We start from the raw sequence: 19,537 nt of genomic DNA, 5'->3' as shown, positions 1-19,537 counted from the left end.
CAGTTACTCCAAAAAAGAAGAATCAACTCTTGTGAACTTAGTATATAGTGATTGTGATAGTCTTCTGGAGTTAAGTAAAAACATCGCCAACCAAATAGTTTTTCAGTATTAGCCCTAATCACGCTATTAAACATTAATATGGGCACAAGTCTACACAGCACCAAACTCACAGTTTAGCTCGGGGGTCTGTGAAGTCTCTTGTGGAGTTCTGAAGTGGTGGTCTGTCTAACGTAACAGCACTCTTGGTGTTGGAGCACGATCTGTTCAAAAGGCCTGATGGTGTGATGTATCTGCCAGGGTTCTGATGGACCTCTTGCTTTCTTCAGTGGGAATTCACAGGTTCACAGAGACAACTTTAAACTCAACACAGCTCCATCTGGAACCCTGGCCTGGAACCCATTCGGCCCCAGACAGCATCCATCATCCTGCTAACCGTGAGCTGACCACGTCGGAAGGGTCAGAGCTCTGAAAGACGAGGAACACTGCAGTCAACCCTTGACAGGCACTAAACTCCTCAAGGCGAGGCCGATGACACAAAGTGAAGACAGAAAGGGCTGAGCAGCTTCACGAACGGATGACTTCATGGCGAGACTTCTTACCCTCTATAAACAACCTGATAACACGGGTGGAAAAGCACAAATGATTCAAACCAGCTCTGACGGCCTGATGCAGGGCGTTTTCACGCTACTCACAGGAAAAAAAGGGTTATTTATGGCACATTAAAACAGAAATAAACTATTTATTCAATGACAGTTTATGCCAGTAAAAACAAACCACAAAAAGGAGGCTCTCAAAACCACGTTCATACAAAATTACCCAAGAGTATAAATATATCAGAACTTCTCTCACGCTTAAAAATAATGTCACTTTGTCCAAGCATAGCAGAGGACTTGCTTATCATAGCCAGATCACAGCCATTCCGAAAACATGAAGATATGGCATTTCTAATTACATTGAGTCACAAGCAGTGGCTTTAAATCAGCAGTATGTCGACTGCATCACAGTCCGGCGGTTTTTAAGAGCATAAATTAACAAAATGTTGGCATCTCTGTGTCGTCTGCTTACTGACCCAAACTGAGCGCTAGTGCAAATCAAGAGTGCTCACACAGCCTGATCAATCACTGCCATTTTCACATCAGCCACGATCAACAACTATGATTAGTGATTTCAATAAATATTAAAAATAAATTAATAAGTATGAGAGATTTGTGTGTTGGCTTGGTCCGGTACTAGATAACAGTGGGACTGTATTATGCCTACTGGTGTACATAAGCTTCCATTACCTGTCAGATACGTTAGCTTCGAAGCTCCGGCGTAAAACTAAAGAAGTGTCTTTGCTTATTGATTGTAAGGCTGGAAACAGTGTAAAGCTCATTATGTGGCTGCGCTGTCCCTTTAAGGGCGAGTGGGCATCCCCAGGTTGAAAAGGATGGAGCTGAGGTTGATGGTGAGGAAAGCTCGAGCCGGGTCAGCTGTCCTGTGCATTTCCTGCAAAAGCAGATGCAGAGAAGAGACTTCGAACAGACGCTTGTTCTTCCTGAAAAACACACACACACACACACACACACACACATTATTATTATTATTAGTTATTATTATTAATAATATCATTAATATCCAGTATGAAGCTCTAATAACAATAATAATAATTAAAAATGTATTTCTATATTTGTTGTTGTTCCCAAAACACTTTAATTATTAAGCAATCATCTGAAATCCCATCTTGGGTGTTGTTCTGAATATTGAAATGTACTGAATAAGTAAGTACTGAGTATAAAAACAATATAAAAATATTAGAGAGAGACAGACGCACTGTATCTGCAGTAAAACTACTGACAACATACAATTCCTCAAAATCTTACAGACGCCATGAATCAAAACCTAAGGCGGCCCAGCTCCAGATCAAAGTAACGACAACCCAGAGAGAAGGTTCAGTAGGACCCCTCTCTAGTTACAGACAAACTCAACCCTCACTCGGTTTCCAGAATGGGAGCAGGCCTCCAGATGGACTTTTGGGAAGTCAGGCAAGGCTTCCAAACCTCCACACAGTGCTGTGATCTCTGCTAATGAGGGTTAACGACGATGTTTAGATAGCAAAGCTAAACTAATGAGGGTTTCCTGTCAGGCTGGGAGCTCGGCAGCTGGAGCAGGCAAGACTTTTGGTGAGAGCCCGAGGCAGTGATACAGTTGTGATGATGTAATTCAGGCCTTGGTGGGGGTTGGGGTGAGACACGGACCTGATTCCGGAGAGCTTTTGGAGGAGGATGCTGAGCCTCTCCACGAGGCTGAGGTCCAGGCGTGGGTTGCGGAGGAGCAGGGAGGCGCAGCGAAAGAACTGGTCCGTGCTGCAGGCCTCCAGGAAGGCCGGCTGGTGTCCTGCAGAGCAGAGAGGAGAAGAACAGGCCTCAGTGTGCAGAGTCAACAACGACATACAGTATCAGCATTGATTCACCCACATTTAGAGTTGGCTGCGTAGAAAATGAGGCGCTCCTAGCTGACCGCAAACTAGGTGTTCACTGGACTGTCCTTCACACCAAATTTCACATCAAAGGCCAGATCTACGTATGCTGTGAAAACCTCCTATCTTTGTATTAATGACGGTCACCATTCACTTCATGGGCACCAGTCTTTAAATGTCCAGTAGGTGGATAAACGACCATCCCTTATATGTCCAAATGTTTGTAGACCCTTCTACTGAATGCATTCAGCTACTTTAAGTTGCACCCATTGTTGGCACAGATGTGCAAATGCACAAAAAACACACACACAGCTTGTCTAGTATCTGCAGAGAAGTACTCCCAATAGAATAGGACTCAACATAAACCTACTGACACCGTGCTGCCTAATGCCAGGCGTGGGCTAGAGGGGTATAAAGCCCCCCAGCATTGAGCTGTGGAGCAGTGGAAGAGCTGTGCTCTCTGGAATGATGGTGGAGGAGCTCCATTCAGTACTTCTGGGACAATTTGAGGAGTGTGTGGATGAGGTGAGGTGGTGATCATCCATCCACAGTCCTAACCTCACAAACGCTCTTGTGGCAGAATGCAACCAAATCTTCACAGCAATCATCACTAAAAGTCTTCCTTGGACGGTAGAGACATTTACTCCAACGAAAGCAGGATCAACTCTTTTTAATACCCTATGATTTCAGAAGAAACAATGAATAAGCAAGTGTCCCAATACTTTTGTCCATATAGTGTAGCAGGACCTAACTTAAAAATATAAAATATCTCAAAAATGGCTGAGAGATCTTGGTGGATCTGTTCAGATGAAGGTGCCTTGGCGCCAATTATGGACCAGTATCTGGTTACCACCTTTTTTTTTTCAGAAACGTGTGCTTGTAAAGATTGGTAGGTCGTGACTAAACGCCTGGCCAACAGCGCTGCAGGACATCTCCAACCCTGGTTCCAATTTGGAGAAGCTTTAATCTGGGAGTGGATGAGTGGAAGGAGAAAACCGCCAGCATTCAGAGCCATTAGGACGAGAAATGTCCTTCTATTAGAATCTAATAAAGAAATACAAACTTTTTTTAAATTATTTTTTATTTTTATTTCCAGTCTCGAGCAGAAACACAACGAAGAAAAGATGAAATTTCTGACATTTGAAACTTACATTTTAAATGACAACCAGGATGGAGCAACCAACAGAGCCGCCCGCCTTCATCATTCTCGCTAAATTAGCTTTAAATTGGGCATGAAGAGCCTCAAATAAGGAACAACACTGCTTTAGCGACGGACTCACAGCTGCTCTCCTACTGCCTTGCACCAGTGGCCGACTCCGAGACCAAAATGACCATGCAGACGGTCAGTCTGGCTGCTTCGTCCCACCACATCTGCCCCCCAAACGCACATCTGCACTCCCTCATCTTCACAGGTAAGCTGATTCCCATTAGACCAAGCTGAGAGAACTTCAAAAGCTGTCCACTGGAGACTCCGACTGTCTGACCGCTCGCTTTTAAGGGCTGATTTAAGGAGTCTCTCTCGCCGGGACACGTGGAGCGCATTAAAGGCTGGCCGTGCCGCGAAACAGACGACGGACGCTGAACAGGGTTTCCACCCGGACGAGAGCAGGGGCCTGGCGGGTGACCTTCAGGTGTGAACCTGAACTTGAGCTTTCACACACTCCCGTAATTATTCCTGCACAAAGCGCAGTAATTGCCAGGGCAGATCGGAGCGTTCCTATAAAAAGTGGCACCCAGAGGCCAGCAGCAGCCCTGCTCTGTGTCTCGCAAGAGGAAGCTGAGGGAAAGGGCGCTCCTGGGCTCCTCGTAAACAGGTCTGCTCAAACGAGTCTCTGATTAGAAGCAGTCACAGCACAACAGGCGTGACGGGAGAGTGAAAGGCAGTGTGGGATAGGAACGTTCCTCCAAATGCAACGACTACTGCAACTGCTGATCTTCCTAAGCGTACCATCAACCCCTTGCAAGCCCTTTAACCTGATGCTGGCCTACAAAACCAAGCCCCTCTCCGCCTGATGGCCAAGGTCAAAACCCAATTAGTACCAAGTGCCCTTCGAGCCTCAAGTACAGCTCGGTTCGAGACCCACCATCCTTCAGGATATTTGGAAGACAAGCATACACTATATACACTATATAGGCAAAAGTATTGGGACACCTGTTTATTCAGTTTTTAATACCCTTGATTTCAGAAGAAACAGTTGATCCTGTTTCTGTTGGAGTAACTGTCTCTACTGTCCAGAGAAGAAGACTTTCTACTAGACTCTGGAGCAGCATTGCTGTGAGCATTTGATTGCATTCAGCAACAAGAGCGTTAGTGAGGTCAGGATGTTGGATGATGATCACCACCCCACCTCACTATCCCTAAACTCCCCAACTCATCTCAAAAGTACTGGATGGAGGAACACAGCTCTTCCACTGCTCCACAGCTCCTCAATGCTGTGGTGCTTTATATCCCTCCATCCCATGCCTGGCATTATTAGGCAGCATGGTGCTGATAGGGTCATGATGTTGATCTGCTCCTGCAGAGAGTTCTAGTCTATTGGCAGTACTTCATTTGCACATCTGTCACATCTGTGTCAGCAATAGTTGCAATGTACAGTAGCTGAATGCATTCATTAGCAGGGGTGTCCACAAATATTTGGACATGTAAACAGAGTCTATCAGGGCAATACAGGCTTGGTTTCTGAAGTCTGAAGCTTCTTCAGTTTTGCATGTAATTAACAGGGGCTTATGTACACAGTAATTAGCACAATGCACAGAATCACATCTGCCCTGCTAATGTATACGTGCTTTAGGTGAATGTATATGTTTCAGGTGAAAAACAAAAAGACACAGAAAAGAGGATACTGTTCCAAACACTAACAAGCAGGCACCGACACTGGATATTAACCGCATGTGTTTGGTCTCTGCCAGCAAACCCGTTTGTCAAAAAGACAGTTTGACAGTTTTCAGAGAAATTCCTGGTTTAATGGTTGCCAGGGTGAGGGTCAGTGCACTTCTGACGATTCTCGGCCTAACCCAAACAGCACGCAGAGCAGAGGAAGCCAAAAGAAGGTGCCAATCAGCTATTAATAGAGTCATCACTGTCTAAAAGACGCATTTCATTCTGATCAAACATAAAAACTTTAAGAACATCATTTTTACATTGATTAAACTGAACTGTGGAACGTCCCTCAGTCATAAGGTACTAACGTATTCAGTTCTGTACTGCTATTCAGTTCGGGTTCTGATACTGGTAGCTGCAACGCCATAGTGAATTGCTAATTTACGCACCACTATTTCACCCTACTGTCTAGACAAGCCAAGCTTCTGTCTGAGGGGCTGGTACGTTCAGTCACGTTTCAAAGAACTGCCCACTTTAACAGGAAAGGGCTGTTTGACTGACAAGCACAGCAGCCAATCAAAGACCACTATTCCTCCATATGAAAACGCACCCAGGTGAAACAAACGTGCAATCAAACATCTGTTGCTGTGGTCTGGAGACCCCCAGCGGCCCATGATGTACAGCCAAAGGGTCCACAATATGGTTTTAAGCCAATTATACATTGACATGAGCCAAAAGAAGTGGTTGCATGCAGCTAGAACGTTAGTTCAGGACAGAGCTTATACTCTAATTCAAATTCTAGATGAAATTTGACGGGGAAAAAACTGAAACATCAACATAATAAGTTAACCCACATTTTCAGTCAGACTTATTTTACAAATACCAAGGCCACTGTATTAAATCAAACTGAACTGAACACCCCCAGCTTGTCTAGTCCCTGTAGAGAAGTAGTACTGCCAATAGAATAGGACTCTCTGGAGCAGATCAACATCCTTAACCTATCGGCTCCATGCTGCCTAATAATGCCAGGCGTGGGGTAGAGGGGTATAAAGCCCCCCAGCATTGAGGAGCTGTGGAGCAGTGGAAGAACTGTGCTCTCTGGAATGATGGTGGAGGAGCTCCATCTATTACTTTTGGCATGAGATATGGATAAGGTGGGGGTGGTGATCATTATCTTGATGCTAAATGCAATCAAACCCTCACAGCAATGCTCCTTCTCCAAAATCTTGTAGAAAGTCTTCTTCTCTGGACAGTAGAGACAGTCACTCCAACAGAAGCAGGATCAACTCTTCTTAATACCCCTGATTTCAGAAGAAGCAATGAATAATCAGGTGTCCCAATACTTTTGTCTATACAGTATGTGTGTGTGTGTGTGTGTGTTTGTGTGTGTGTATCGTTACACCCCTACCTTAAACAGTTCTCAACGTCTGCCTTTTGAGATTTGAGTTTGATACCAGGCCCTAATCAGCTACAGCTCCACACACACACACGCCTGACTGCCAGAAACAGCAAAACCCAAAGGCTCCGTATTTGAGTCCACCTCATGTAACTGGCTCAAGGTTATTAGTCTCCAGCACGCGCCTCCTCAGACACATTAGCGGCGTTGCCTGCTGGTTAATGGAGCAGAAAGGAGCCAGGCTGATGGAAGTGTTAATGGCCTTCACTGTGTAACCATGGCTAAAGCATATGGGCTCAATCACACTAATCACTCCACTTGATGCGTCTACATGCTGGTACCTCAGCAACCACCCTGCCTTAAAGTGTGTACACTAGATATGAAGACTTGATTAAAGTATTCAAGGAAAACATAAACATACTGGCGTCAAGCAGGCAAAAAAGCAGCATGCTGTCTGGTGGGCGACGTCCAAGCGCTGCAGTCATTTGTTGTATCTTCTGTCTAAAGTGTCATTTGGGCAGAATTTTCACATTAAAAGGTACAATAAACAGGTAATTACAAGATAACATTAGCCGAGCCAGAAGGCTTGCGGATTGGAAAAGGGCAGTAGAAAAATGACGTACGTGCACGTACTGTAAACCGGGTTCACGGTTTAATTGTTAAACAGAAAGAAACTAAATCCAAGGCTTAATTTTGTTTTAAAGAGAAACAGCGAACACACTGCATCACTGTCTTCTGCAGCGCTGCAGTACTCCAGATCAGCATTACCACACTTGCCTGGGGAAACATCGCAGTTCCCCAAAAATATACAAGGATCACCTCTGTTTAGAATTTCCAGGCAACATTCAAATACACGCCCTGTCCACTTTATCAGAAACCCTGTCCTTGCAGCTAGAGACTGTAGGCCATCTGTTGATGCACAGTTTGTTATGGCTGCTCTTGTCCAGATACTTTTGGGTGGTTGACCAACTCTCACCCTAGCAGGGACCCCGACATCTATAGAAACCCCAGTAATGCTACTGTGTCTGATGCATTCGTACCAGCACCACACACACACTACCTTCAACACTACCACGTCAGCGTCACTGCAGGGGTTGAGAGTGTGTTCCCTATTCAATAATATCCAGACAGGAGCGGCTCTGTGGTCAAACACTGACCAGTGGTGAATGGGGTAGAGGGGGTTGATAAACTGTGCAGCGGCAAATGGACCTATACCCTTGCATAGTGGAGCGAGACTAAAGGACAAAAGTTTTGGGACACATGCTCATTCATAGTTTCTTCCAAAATCAAGGGTGGAAGGAGCTTTTATCCTATCTATTTTGAACAATTGCTACGACGTGAGGATGTCGGATGGATGATCACCAGCCCAACTCATCCCAAACTTCCTAACTTATCCCAAAAGTACTGGATGGAGCTCCTCCACCATCATTCCAGAGAACACAGCTCTTCCACTGCTCCACAGCTCAATGCTGGGGGGCTTTATACCCCTCTAGTCCACGCCTGGCATTATTAGGCAGCATGGAGCCAATAGGGTCATGATGTTGATCTGCTCCAGAGAGTCCTATTCTATTGGCAGTACTTCTTCTCTACAGGGACTAGACAAGCTGTGTGTGTGCATTTGCACATCTGTATCTGCAATGGGTGCAGCTTAAAGCAGCTGAATGCATTCATTAGAAGGGGCGTCCACAAACTTTTGGAACATAGTGTCCAAGATAGGTGGAGCTTGTGTTGGCAGAGTATCCAGCAGAGACTCGCTCTGGACTCACGTGACTCAGCGCTCATCTGCAGCAGGATGTCCATTGCCGGCGACAGCAAACCGGGACTGCCGGCCCTCAGCAAAGCCAAAACAGCCACCAGCGCCCGGTACATCAGGAAGAGAGCCTGTCCCTCATCCGTCCTCACGTCACCATGCAGGACGTCCAGAGCCTGAGCCAAGATGTCCGCTGCGGGTCAGAAAAGGGACACAGGAGATTTGCTCATGATTAACTGGCGGTGCTGGTCCACAACTGCATTAGCAAAGACATACAAACATGCAGAGCAGCAACGGTGGCGACATGACAAAATTAGAACATCATGGCATGACTCAGAGTTTCCAAAACTGGAGTTAAAAAAAAAATGATCTTTTAACCATTATGCAAGACCTCATACTTCCTCTAGCACTAGCAATGCTCCCAACGCTAGGAGCATAAGGACCGAACGCGTCTCCTCCGACACATGGAAAGCCAGCCTGGTGACGCCGACATGCTTGGAGGAAAGCACCATATAAAAAAAGAGCGCCATATAACCAGTGGAAAGAGCAGAGCCAATTATGCTCTCTTAGACTCCGGCCGCTGATGGCAAAGCGACATGGCTCGGGATTCGAACTTGTGTCCATACTTCCAATGTGAGAGGACAGCTCAGCACCAACTTTAATTGAGAAAAGGAACCAGACAAATCAAGCAAAGAAGCTGCTGCTGTTCTCAGAACGATGGACTGACCACCCCAGAGTCCAGACCTGGTGGTATGGTGAGAAGCAGCTTCTAAGACTGAGCTTTGAAGGTGTGGAGAAATCTCCTGCAGAGAAAGACAGAAAGTGAGTTTCCTGAGAAGGACGGAGGCAGTAATGAAGGCAAAGGTGGAGCTCTAAACAATCAAACATCTGATATTAAATTCAGTTGCATGATTTTCTGATGCTGAAATCTGAACAACTTGCACTTAATGACTGTTTAATGATTTAAATAAATAAAGGGTCCTCTCCGGCTTTTCTGCAGTGTTTTCTAACAACACCCCCCCACACACACACACGGAAGTTAAAGTGTGCTTCAGAGTGAATGAATAAATGAACTAATGAACATGTGGGCAAGTTACCACACCTTACAAACTCTGGTTTGGTATGGCAGCAGGCCTGCGGCAGACTCCAGCAGACTCCAGCAGACTCCAGCAAGCGAAGTGTAAATAAACACAGATTAGTAGAAGGTAAATAGGCCCATTTTCCAGCGCAGGGCTGTGGGGCTGTGTTAGTGCCGGTGGTTGTAGCTGAGGCGGTTTAGAGCGGTTGTGTACCTGCCATTCTCCGCAGGACAGACGCAAACCAGGCAGATAAAACCAGCTCAAGAGTAATGGGTGCGATAAAAAGTCCCAGCGAGCGGCACTGGGTGTTAGCAGCTCAGGGAAAAAGGGCTTTATAGGAGCTGTAAGGCTGATCCTTCCCAGATGGAGCCCCAATCTTTCCTGCACCAACAGAGGACGTGCTGGCATCACAGTCCTACCTGAGCCATAAAGCTGTCTTGGGCTCGGGCCGAACTCCTCTTTTCCAACAGTTCTAACATCCTAAAGAGAGACAGGCCTGATAAAAGACTCTCGCCAGGCAGACGTGATTTCTGATCCACTTTGATTCGGAGAGCTCTTTAAGGGCGCCTGGATCATCTTTTGTCTATAATGATCACTATGAGAAACAACTGCAAGTGGAAAAAGCACTTCCCTCTGTTATCTGCAGTCCACTTTCATCTTTAACCCTTTAATCTTAACTTAGAAATACCTTTTGATCTGCATTTCTTCGCCTTAATAACAATGTATGCATGGCTAAACCATCACACACTCACCTCACCTCTAACACACTTGATTATGTGGGTTCTGACACTGGACAACTCAAAATTAAGAAAAAAAATAAGCCTGAATTTCAATTTTCAAGTGAATTTCTTGTTTTAATTAGATTTGTAGTTCTGTCTGTTTAAAGGTGTCAATCACTGTATTGTTTAATTTTTAATTAAAATTGTAATTAAATAAATACATAAATGTAAAAAATTAAAAACACTACCGCACCCTATACCCTCAATTCTCCCAGTTGGTGTAGTGTAGTGGGTAACAGCACCACCATCGCTCAGCGCTCAACTATGGCCTGGAGGGCCGGCATGCCGTTTTGCTATCAGCAGCCAGAGTCTGAGAGCGCACAATTGCCGTACAGGTGTCTGGGAGAAAATGCACAACACCACTTTCCACACGGTGGACTAGACCTCAATTCCCCAGCGACAAAAATATGGGACCTCCTAACCTATACAAGACCAGGTAGACCACCAACACCATCCATATCATCCTTAAACAGCTGTTAAAGCTGTATATTCTCCCATTCTTGAGAAGATTGAATACAGCTTTAATTGGTCTCTGCTTTAGTTTATTTGTGACTTCAATCAGGGAAATTATTTCTATTAGATTTTAGTTCCACTTGCTTAAAGACGTTAATTTAGAGACGATTACTTTTTATCGTTCATCAGAAACCCCTACCTCTGCCCTATGACGCCAATATGATGTTGGTGTAGGCTGGTTGACCACCACCACCCACTGCAGTGGACTAGGCCTTAATTCCCCACACCCCTACCTCTATTACATGATTAATAAGTAAGAGCTCTGGATAAGAGATTCAGATAAATGCCAGGAACATAAATTAAAAGTGAAAACCAAAAAGGAACAGCCTTCTCTGCTCTTTCCAACTGATGTTCAGGTTTTGTGTTCATCTCAGGGTTCACAGCCTTTTATTCTTGCTTTTTGGTTTGAATGATGTTTACACTGAGGTCCAGCAGGAGCTATAGAAACACCTCCAGCTATAAAAGCAATGAAACTGCTTTGTAGAAGCTGCTGACTTCTCAGCAAAACCGCAATGTCGCCATCTGCTGGAGGGACAGGAGAATCAGCAGCAGCTACAGCTCTTTCAATCGAACAGTAGAATTTCAAAATGCATTTGCATGCAGAAATTATAATAAATCCCATTCATCACAATAAGAATGCACTTTTAATTTAATATATCTAGTGTAAACCGCTCTCCCCTTACCTTCTCTCATCTCACTGGAAATCAAAGACGGATGAAAAGAGCATTTAATGGATTTTTGGAAGTAGATCCTTTAAAGAACCACTGCACACTTAATAATCACTGTCCTTTTATATACAAAAGCTAGGCTAGGTCTAAAGCAGAAGGTCTGTAGAGCTAAATGATTAACACATGGAATCTGCCAAAACCCAAAGGATGATGTAGTTAATTATTTCTTATATTATTATTTGTATTATTTATAATGAGTTGTAGTTCATTCAAATTAGAGTAGAAACTGGGAGAGAAGTAAGACTCTTAACAATCAATATTAATATTACTAATACTGTATACTAATACAAGTAATACTAGCATTAGTATTTAGAAGTAGAAGACTGGATATTGTATCCAGTATTTTATTAACTATGGACTATGCACTATGTTTACTGTAATTACATTTGAATAGCATAGCAAGCAAGCTAATTACTCTGTTCTTCTAAGGGCTAATGCAGTAAAGCTCCTCACCCTGGCTGATGGTTTTAAGGATGATGAGGGTGGACAGAAAGCGAGTGTGAAGGCAGGATGCTCTGAAGAGCGGACAGACTCTGGTCTTGCTGCAGGCTCCCGGCTCACGGGACACCTCTTCCCCAAGCCTTCTCAGAGTGGAGGTTAACGGAGGGTGCTGGAGAAAGAACAAGAGACAAACAATAGAAATCACACCTTCTCTGTGATTCTTCTCACTGGCCGGTTTATTAGAAACCCTTACCTCATGCTTCCTCTCTCTGACCATCATCTCTAGAGGATGATTATCGCAAGTACTGTATGTGTGTGTGCAGATCTGTGGTCTATAACTGTAGTGTAGTGAGTGTGCTGTATAGCTGTGAGGCTGCAGTACCTGTGTGCTGTGCTCCAGCTGTGTGAGTGCGCAGTAGGTGAAGCGCAGCAGTGGCAGCTGCAGATACGGCTCAGCCTGCTGGAGCTGCTCCACTAGCACAGGAAGAACCTGTCAGGACATAAGACGGACCACATGGAACAAGAGAACAAAAGTGTCGGCCCGCAGCACATCAGGCTTTCTCACCCTTTTCTGGCAACTGGGGCATGACTGGATGGGCAGTGGAGCATGTGTAAGCAATCACGCTCAGGTCAAAAAGCCCATTGTTGCATTAACTCTTTTAAAAATAAAAAATAAAAAAAAAACAGGTTTCGTTTATTTTGGGCTTGCTTAAACACGCAAGTGTGTGTGTGTGAGTTTGTGTTTTGTGGGGGGGGGCTTCCCACATTTACATTACAGGCCAAAAGTTTGGAAGCAGTAAATGACAGCCAATAATCTCTGAAGCAGTATATACGTATTGGCACCACGCATAATGCAAGGCATGACCTCACCAACATTCTGGTTGGATGCAATCAAATCCTCACAGTAATGCTCTTATCAATATCTAGTAGAAAGTCTTCTTCCCCAAACAAATACTCCAACAAAAGCAGGAACAACACTTTTAATATCCTTGATTTCAGAAAAAACAATAAATAATGTCCCAATACTTTTGTCCATGTAGTGCATTTGTCATCATCTGTTGTACGACCAACCGTGTGGTAAAAGCCTGTTGCATAAGTGCTCTGTAGGGGAACGTGATGCACTATGACCGACCTTAGAGCACCGCTCCTGCAGAGATGGAGGTGGAACCCCATACGGATCAAACTGCCTCTCATTTTTCATGTCTTCTGACGCGACCAGCTGGCCGTCCACTACCCAGTCCAACAGAGTGGCCTGCAGCTTCAGCGTGGAGGAGCTCAGGGGGCCCTAGCATGGAAAAGGAGAAACTGCATGTTTAGCTTTAACCCCAGTCATTAGCAGCACTGCAGGGAGTGGTGTGTATGGTCATTTAGTGGTGTGTGGTTGACTGGGGAAGAAAAACAATCCTGATTGAACGATTTAATGACAGTAAATTAGAGGCCAAAACACCCTGATTGCAGCAAAGCGGGGTTTCCTAAAGACGTGTTGGGTTTCAGTAATAATTGCAGCACTGACTAAATGAGGAATCTGCTGCAGATCTAAAGCCACCATGCCCAATGCCTTCCAGTAGATAAAGGGGTATTAAGCCCTGCAGCTCTGGGCTATGGAGCAGTGAAGCTGACTTCTCTACAGTGTTGTAGCTCCAGCCAATACGACCATCTCGCCAGATCTCACCTCAATGTTCTAAAAATCTAGAGTAAACCGGGAACGAAACAAGCAAATATCTGCTCAAGTTAAAGCAGCTGGACTCGACAGCAATTCAACCAAATTACCAAAGAACCAAGGACATCGAGGAGCCAAGGCGTCGAGTGAATGGTCCGAGGAGTGTTTCCGGCTGTTTTCTTTTTTATTTATTTATTTATTTATTTTTTAACTTAGCATGTCACTAAACTACGCAACTACAGTGGGCTTGTTTCTGTCCCCCACCTGTTCTCAGAACATGACGTTACCAAACAGTGAGCTCCCACACATTTCAGGGATTTTCTTTTCTTAAGCTTTGGGCAGTCTGTAAAAGGAGAGCTCAGAAGTCTTGCTGAATCCGTTTGTTCAGTCAGTCGCACAGCAGCTCTTTCCTAACTTTAATGTTTTGTGTTTTAGCAGCATTCACACTGAACTCTGCCACTCAGTCACAGAGTCTTTTTGCCTCTTAGTGAGCATACCCTCTATTAAGCAATAAAATGTCATTTTTATAATCCAATTACCTTGATAGCTTTGTTGGAAGGCAGAGGTCCGTCCTGTTTGGAAGGTTTGGGGTCAAACGCCCTTAGAGCGACATTCTCACGTCCTCTTTGCACAACACCATAGTCATGTTTCCTCTATCCAAAACATAATACACACACACAAGAATAGGTTTGCTTAGATCTCCATGAAGACAATCACACATGAACACACAAACATACACACACTCCCTTTCAATAAACTTTTTTTTTAACTAAACTAATTCCTTTAAAGCCGCATTAAGCAAGAACTAGCATTTTTTGCATGCGTTTTTGTATATATCTCCCCTACAGGTGGAGAGGTAGAATAATACTACATGACGGAGACGCTGTTCTCCCTGTTCCAGTCAGTGAAGCACCGGCATGATCCTGAAGCTGCTGATTTCTTGATTAAGATCTCAAATCACTGATGGTGGTATTCTTGACTTACCTTCTTTCTCTAACGAGTGCTACAGGTGTGTTCATTTTGTAATGGTGTAAACCATTTCTTTAAACCTCACAGTAACCAGGTCCACTCTTACCTGCAGATTGTCCAGACGAGCTTGCACCTTCCGAGACTGGCTCTCTAACCGCCTGTTCTGCTCACTCACTTCATTCAGCTGCACACAGAGATCCTTCAGCTCAGTAATTTCACAACAGCATGCATTTCAACATTGAGGTGATTTCTAAACATTGTATTTGTCATTGTAAAAAAATATTAAATGTCTATATATTACAATGCAAAATTGTAATGTTACAAAAATATAAAACAAACAAACAAACAAAAAGAAATAAATCAAGCCAACAGTTACTATCAGTAATACTCCAGCCCACCGGTAGGTGTTAATCTGAACTGCATCAAACAGAAGAATTCACACCTGTTTTTTCATGGTATCGTTTAGTTCCTTGATTGAATCGAAACTGCATTTGATTCTTTTATTCTCTTTGGTCTTTTCTTTCAGAGCGACCCTCAGCGTCTCCATCTCCTGCTGGTATTGCTTTGGAATGAGGAGAAAAAAACGTCAGTATTTAAAAAATAAATAAATAAATAAAAAAGCCTTTGTGCATCACCTGACTGCAGTTTAAGGTCCTCAGATAGTGTGTGTGGTGAGTGTTTACCTGCTGCAGGTTGCTGATGCGGCTGAGCACCTCCTCCTCCACCCCCTGCAGTCTGTGGATGGTGTTTTGGTGCTGGAGCAGAAGCTTCTCTTTCTGCTGGATCTGTCGCTCACGCTCAAGCAGTGTCTCCTCCCAGGCCTGCTGGCTCAGCCTCTCTGACTGGATGGATACGGCGAACAATTAATAGAAGCTTGTGTACACTAATCAGCACAGTGCTACCTGCATGCCTAATCACCTTGCCTCAAACCACATCTATGGGTAAAATAGGAGTACCTGCAGTTTCTCATAGATTTGAACCATCTCCTGGTACACCTGTCCTATAGGCGTTGGGCTCCTGATTAAACCCTCAGTTTGGTCCCTCAGTCTCTCTCTGTCAAACCACACCGGCTCATTCACACACGAGCTGGAGCTGCACGCCAGGTTTGAGGGCAGCGTCACGTCTGAACAAGAGCAACACATGTTACTGTCAAACAGCTGCCAAACATACACACAGGCTAGGAATCGGTTTACAATTTTATAAAGCAAATTTAGTTTTAGACAGAAGTATAAACTGCCACTGATTTACCATTAATATCCGGTATAAAGCTCTAATATCATTAATATCCAGTATGAAGCTCTAATAACATTAATATCCAGTATGAAGTTCTAATAACATTAACATCCAGTATGAAGCTCTAATAACATTAATATCCAGTATGAAGCTCTAATAACATTAATATCCAGTATGAAGCTCTAATAACATTAATATCCAGTGTGAAGCTCTAATAACATTAATATCCAGTGTGAAGCTCTAATAACATTAATATAAAATATGAAGCTCTAATAACATTAATATCTAGTATGAAGCTCTAATAACATTAATATAAAATATGAAGCTCTAATAACATTAATATCTAATATGAAGCTCTAATAACATTAATATAAAATATGAAGCTCTAATAACATTAATATCCAGTATGAAACTCTAATAACATTAATATAAAATATGAAGCTCTAATAACATTAATATAAAATATGAAGCTCTAATAAAATTAATATCCAGTATGAAGTTCTAATAACATTAATATCCAGTATGAAGTTTTAATAGCATTAATATCCAGTAAGAAGCTCTAATAACATTAATATCCAGTAAGAAGCTCTAATAACATTAATATCCAGTATGAAGCTCTAATAACATTAATATCCAGTATGAAGCTCTTATAACATTAATATCCAGTATGAAGCTCTAATAACATTAATATCCAGTATGAAGCTCTTATAACATTAATATCCAGTATGAAGCTCTAATAACATTAATATCCAGTATGAAGCTCTAATAACATTAATATCCAGTATGAAATTCATCATTAGCTCTAATAACACCTGGTGAGGAAGGCAGCACACAACAACCACTTTGAAATTAATATTTTAATTAATAACAAGATCAAACAAAAATAGTACCCGTCTCTGTACACAGGACGTTTGCTTCTTCAAAGGAGACGGTTTTCTCACCGAGCTCGTCTTCACTGTCAGAACCGCTACGGGCTCCGTGGTCCAGTCTGGGTTGAAGTTAGAATCAAGCAAGTGCGACGTTCCTCAATTTATCATGATCATACCAACCAGCAAGTCCGATATACAGTTAAGTCATTACATTTAAACGATCATGTTCACTCACCCCTGAGGCTGATTTGAGACAACCTCCAACAGGTCCTTGAGGGCTTCGTCATAACGCTTCATCTCTCTGTACCTGGGCGGCTTCTTCTCTCCAGCTTTTCTGCTGATGGCGTCTGGGAGAGCAGAGCGAAGGGGCTGTAGTGCTAGTTTTTAGGCGCGCTGGTTTACAGAGTAACGTCATAGTGTAGTTCATGCAGTTTGTAACGCCTACCGTGGTTTGCAGCATCTTTACCGTGCTCTCCATTTAACACAGGATGAGGAACCTGGTGGTGAGAGGAGGTGCATCAATGTAGCACAATCTGTCCTGTCATGTCATTCAGCTCCTGCGTCAGCGCGCTCGTTTGTCTTTTGTCGGCTCTAAAGTGGCTTATGGTTTTCTGATGACGTCACCATGCACAAGCAGGCGGGACAAAAATATTATAAACCAGTAACGTCACAGTAACTCCCACCCTTAGAGCTCTAAACGGGTTTGCACCGTCGTACTTCTCTGAATGCCTGACAAAATATGCAAAAAATTGAGATTTGAGATCACAAAATGCTGGTTTGCAAAATATTCCCAAAACCCTAAAGCACGGCGTTACAGCTTTACAGTCTTTTTTAATGGCTAGATTATTTTAGAGTATATCTAACTACATTAATCATCTCTGTTTTTTATCTGTTCTATTTAATATCTGTCTTCTACTAATTTGTTTACTAACATATGACCAGTTTCTTCTTTTTATTCAGTTTCTATCAAATTTGACTTTCATTTTTACTTGTTTTATTTATTATTATGATGTGAAGCACTCTGGGCTGCATTCAATATATCAATAAAGTGATCTAAAAAGCAAGTTCGTCTAATAATAATAATAATTATTATTACTGTTATTAAAAATACACAATATAAATTAGCATGATGAGCTAGTGCTACCTTATATTTACTTGTTATAGCTAAATACATGTAAACACATGCTGTCACTTTAACTGTAGTTAGCTGTTAAGTACATTGTATTGCTCTAGCTCATTCATATTTGTGATGTTAATTACAATATATTATTATAATGATAATAATTAAGTTTTATTTGTGAGCTGTCTAAAGTTAGTGAATATCACACGTAGCTAGCTAGAATAGCTAATTAGATTTAGGGTCCTTAAGTGGTCATAGTTTTATGTAGCTAATATACAGTAAACAAACAAACAAACAAACAAACAAACAAACAAACAGGCAGGCAGACACACACACAGGCGCGAGTGCTAGCTATGCTAATACTGCAGCTATAGCTAACTAGCGTAGCACCTCCCGTCAGCGTCAACGCTACCCAGAAGAGTTAGCCAGCGAGCCCTGCTACAGTGTTTAATAAAACCTCAGAGCGGAATTAAAACCCTTAAACACCTGTTTTCTCCTCGCTAAGTACTTTTTCTTCAGTATTTCTACTTTTAGGTTTAAATCCGAGTCGCTGCAGCTCATCTTCAAACTCGCCGCCACTGCCACCGTTGCTGCGCAACAAGTGTCACAGTTTCACAATAAAAGTCCGAGGCGGGGTTTTAAAGTAAAGACATGCGATTTCACAATAAAAGTACAACTGACCTGCTGAAAAGAACAGCCTTCTCAAGATAGTTAGGTGGAAAACAGTGAGTCACCTAACCCCTTTGATGTGGCTACAAAAATATTTACAATAATATTTACAATATTAGAATATTTACAATATGATGCTTAATGCACACTGCTACTAATGATCTTGTTATGGCTATGAAGCTTACTGCTGTTACTGTTATTATTATTATTATTATTATTATTGGTTTTGCACCATAGGTTACTGCACAATACTGCCATTTCTGCACTCATATATTTGCACAATGCTACTATCTGCTATCTATCTATATATTTTCATGTTTGTGTATAAATATAGGCATTTGTGTGTATGTAGATATAAAAATGTATATAAATATATACACAATATATAACAATATGTGTATAAAATTCATTTATTTATTTATGCATTTATTTACAGTTTTCAAACATGTATTTTAATGTATTTTAATTATTTGAATATTTTATTATGTCTTTTCTTTGTTCCTTTATAATTTTAGATTGTGGAATCAACCTACTACTATATTAAGTATAGCAATTCGAGGTATGTTTGCTTAATAAAGCAATGAAAAATATTCAGACTCTTAATATGCCAGAATTAAGAAGGTGAAACACATTTTAGCACAGCTGCATGACGCAGAAGAACACATTAAAGTGAGAGCTGTGTAAACACGTGTTCGTTACCTGTTTCTACCTGCCAGCCAGAACCACCTCTGTTCTGCACCGCTTCAGGGAGATAACGAGGATTGGTCGGACTTCATGCGCCTCCTCGGGCTGTGAGGCTCATTAGCTTGTTCACAACTTTACCCCCCATCCAAAATCCAAGCCTGATTGAGCTGTGCAGTGCAGAGTGTGAGACATGGGCTTGGAGAGTCATTATTTTTGGCGCCGTGCTGTTTTGGAGCTCGGCTGGAGAATAGAAAGTAAAAGCCAGGAAGGAAATGTGCCTGTTAGCAATTAGCAACCGAACGTGCCAAACAATGCTAGCAATTACCCCATACCCTATACAGGTTTTTCCGACACCACTGTGCAGTGTA

General features: G+C 42.7%; 1 protein-coding gene across 1 annotated transcript; it reads right to left on the bottom strand.

The window, feature by feature from the left end:
- Positions 1–719: 719 nt before the first annotated feature.
- LOC140561455 (coiled-coil domain-containing protein 138-like) lies at positions 720–18,403 on the bottom strand. The gene is made up of 15 exons (XM_072686676.1): positions 18,303–18,403; positions 17,142–17,193; positions 16,932–17,043; positions 16,718–16,815; positions 15,551–15,717; positions 15,278–15,436; positions 15,037–15,156; positions 14,701–14,778; positions 14,165–14,278; positions 13,098–13,250; positions 12,348–12,455; positions 11,978–12,134; positions 8,442–8,618; positions 2,238–2,376; positions 720–1,537 (listed from the first exon to the last, which is right to left on the bottom strand). The coding sequence occupies exons 1-15, from the start codon at positions 18,375–18,377 to the stop codon at positions 1,396–1,398; spliced, it is 1,851 nt and encodes a 616-aa protein (XP_072542777.1). The 5' UTR covers positions 18,378–18,403; the 3' UTR covers positions 720–1,395.
- Between the last annotated feature and the right edge of the window lie 1,134 nt (positions 18,404–19,537).

The sequence above is a fragment of the Salminus brasiliensis genome, chromosome 8, assembly GCF_030463535.1.
Source record: "Salminus brasiliensis chromosome 8, fSalBra1.hap2, whole genome shotgun sequence".
Lineage (NCBI taxonomy): Eukaryota > Metazoa > Chordata > Actinopteri > Characiformes > Bryconidae > Salminus > Salminus brasiliensis.
The sequence above is the reverse complement of the archived record's forward strand: the minus strand, read 5'-3'. Positions and strand labels throughout refer to the sequence as shown.

Excerpts from the sequence above, each read along its gene's own strand:
- LOC140561455 (XM_072686676.1), bottom strand. The coding sequence starts at position 18,377 with ATGAGCTGCAGCGACTCGGATTTAAACCTAAAAGTAGAAATACTGAAG. Across the intron at positions 8,619-11,977 it reads CCTTAAAACCATCAGCCAGG|CGGACATCTTGGCTCAGGCT; the intron begins GTGAGGAGCTTT and ends TCTGACCCGCAG. Across the intron at positions 1,538-2,237 it reads CAAAAGCTCTCCGGAATCAG|GAAGAACAAGCGTCTGTTCG; the intron begins GTCCGTGTCTCA and ends TGTGTTTTTCAG.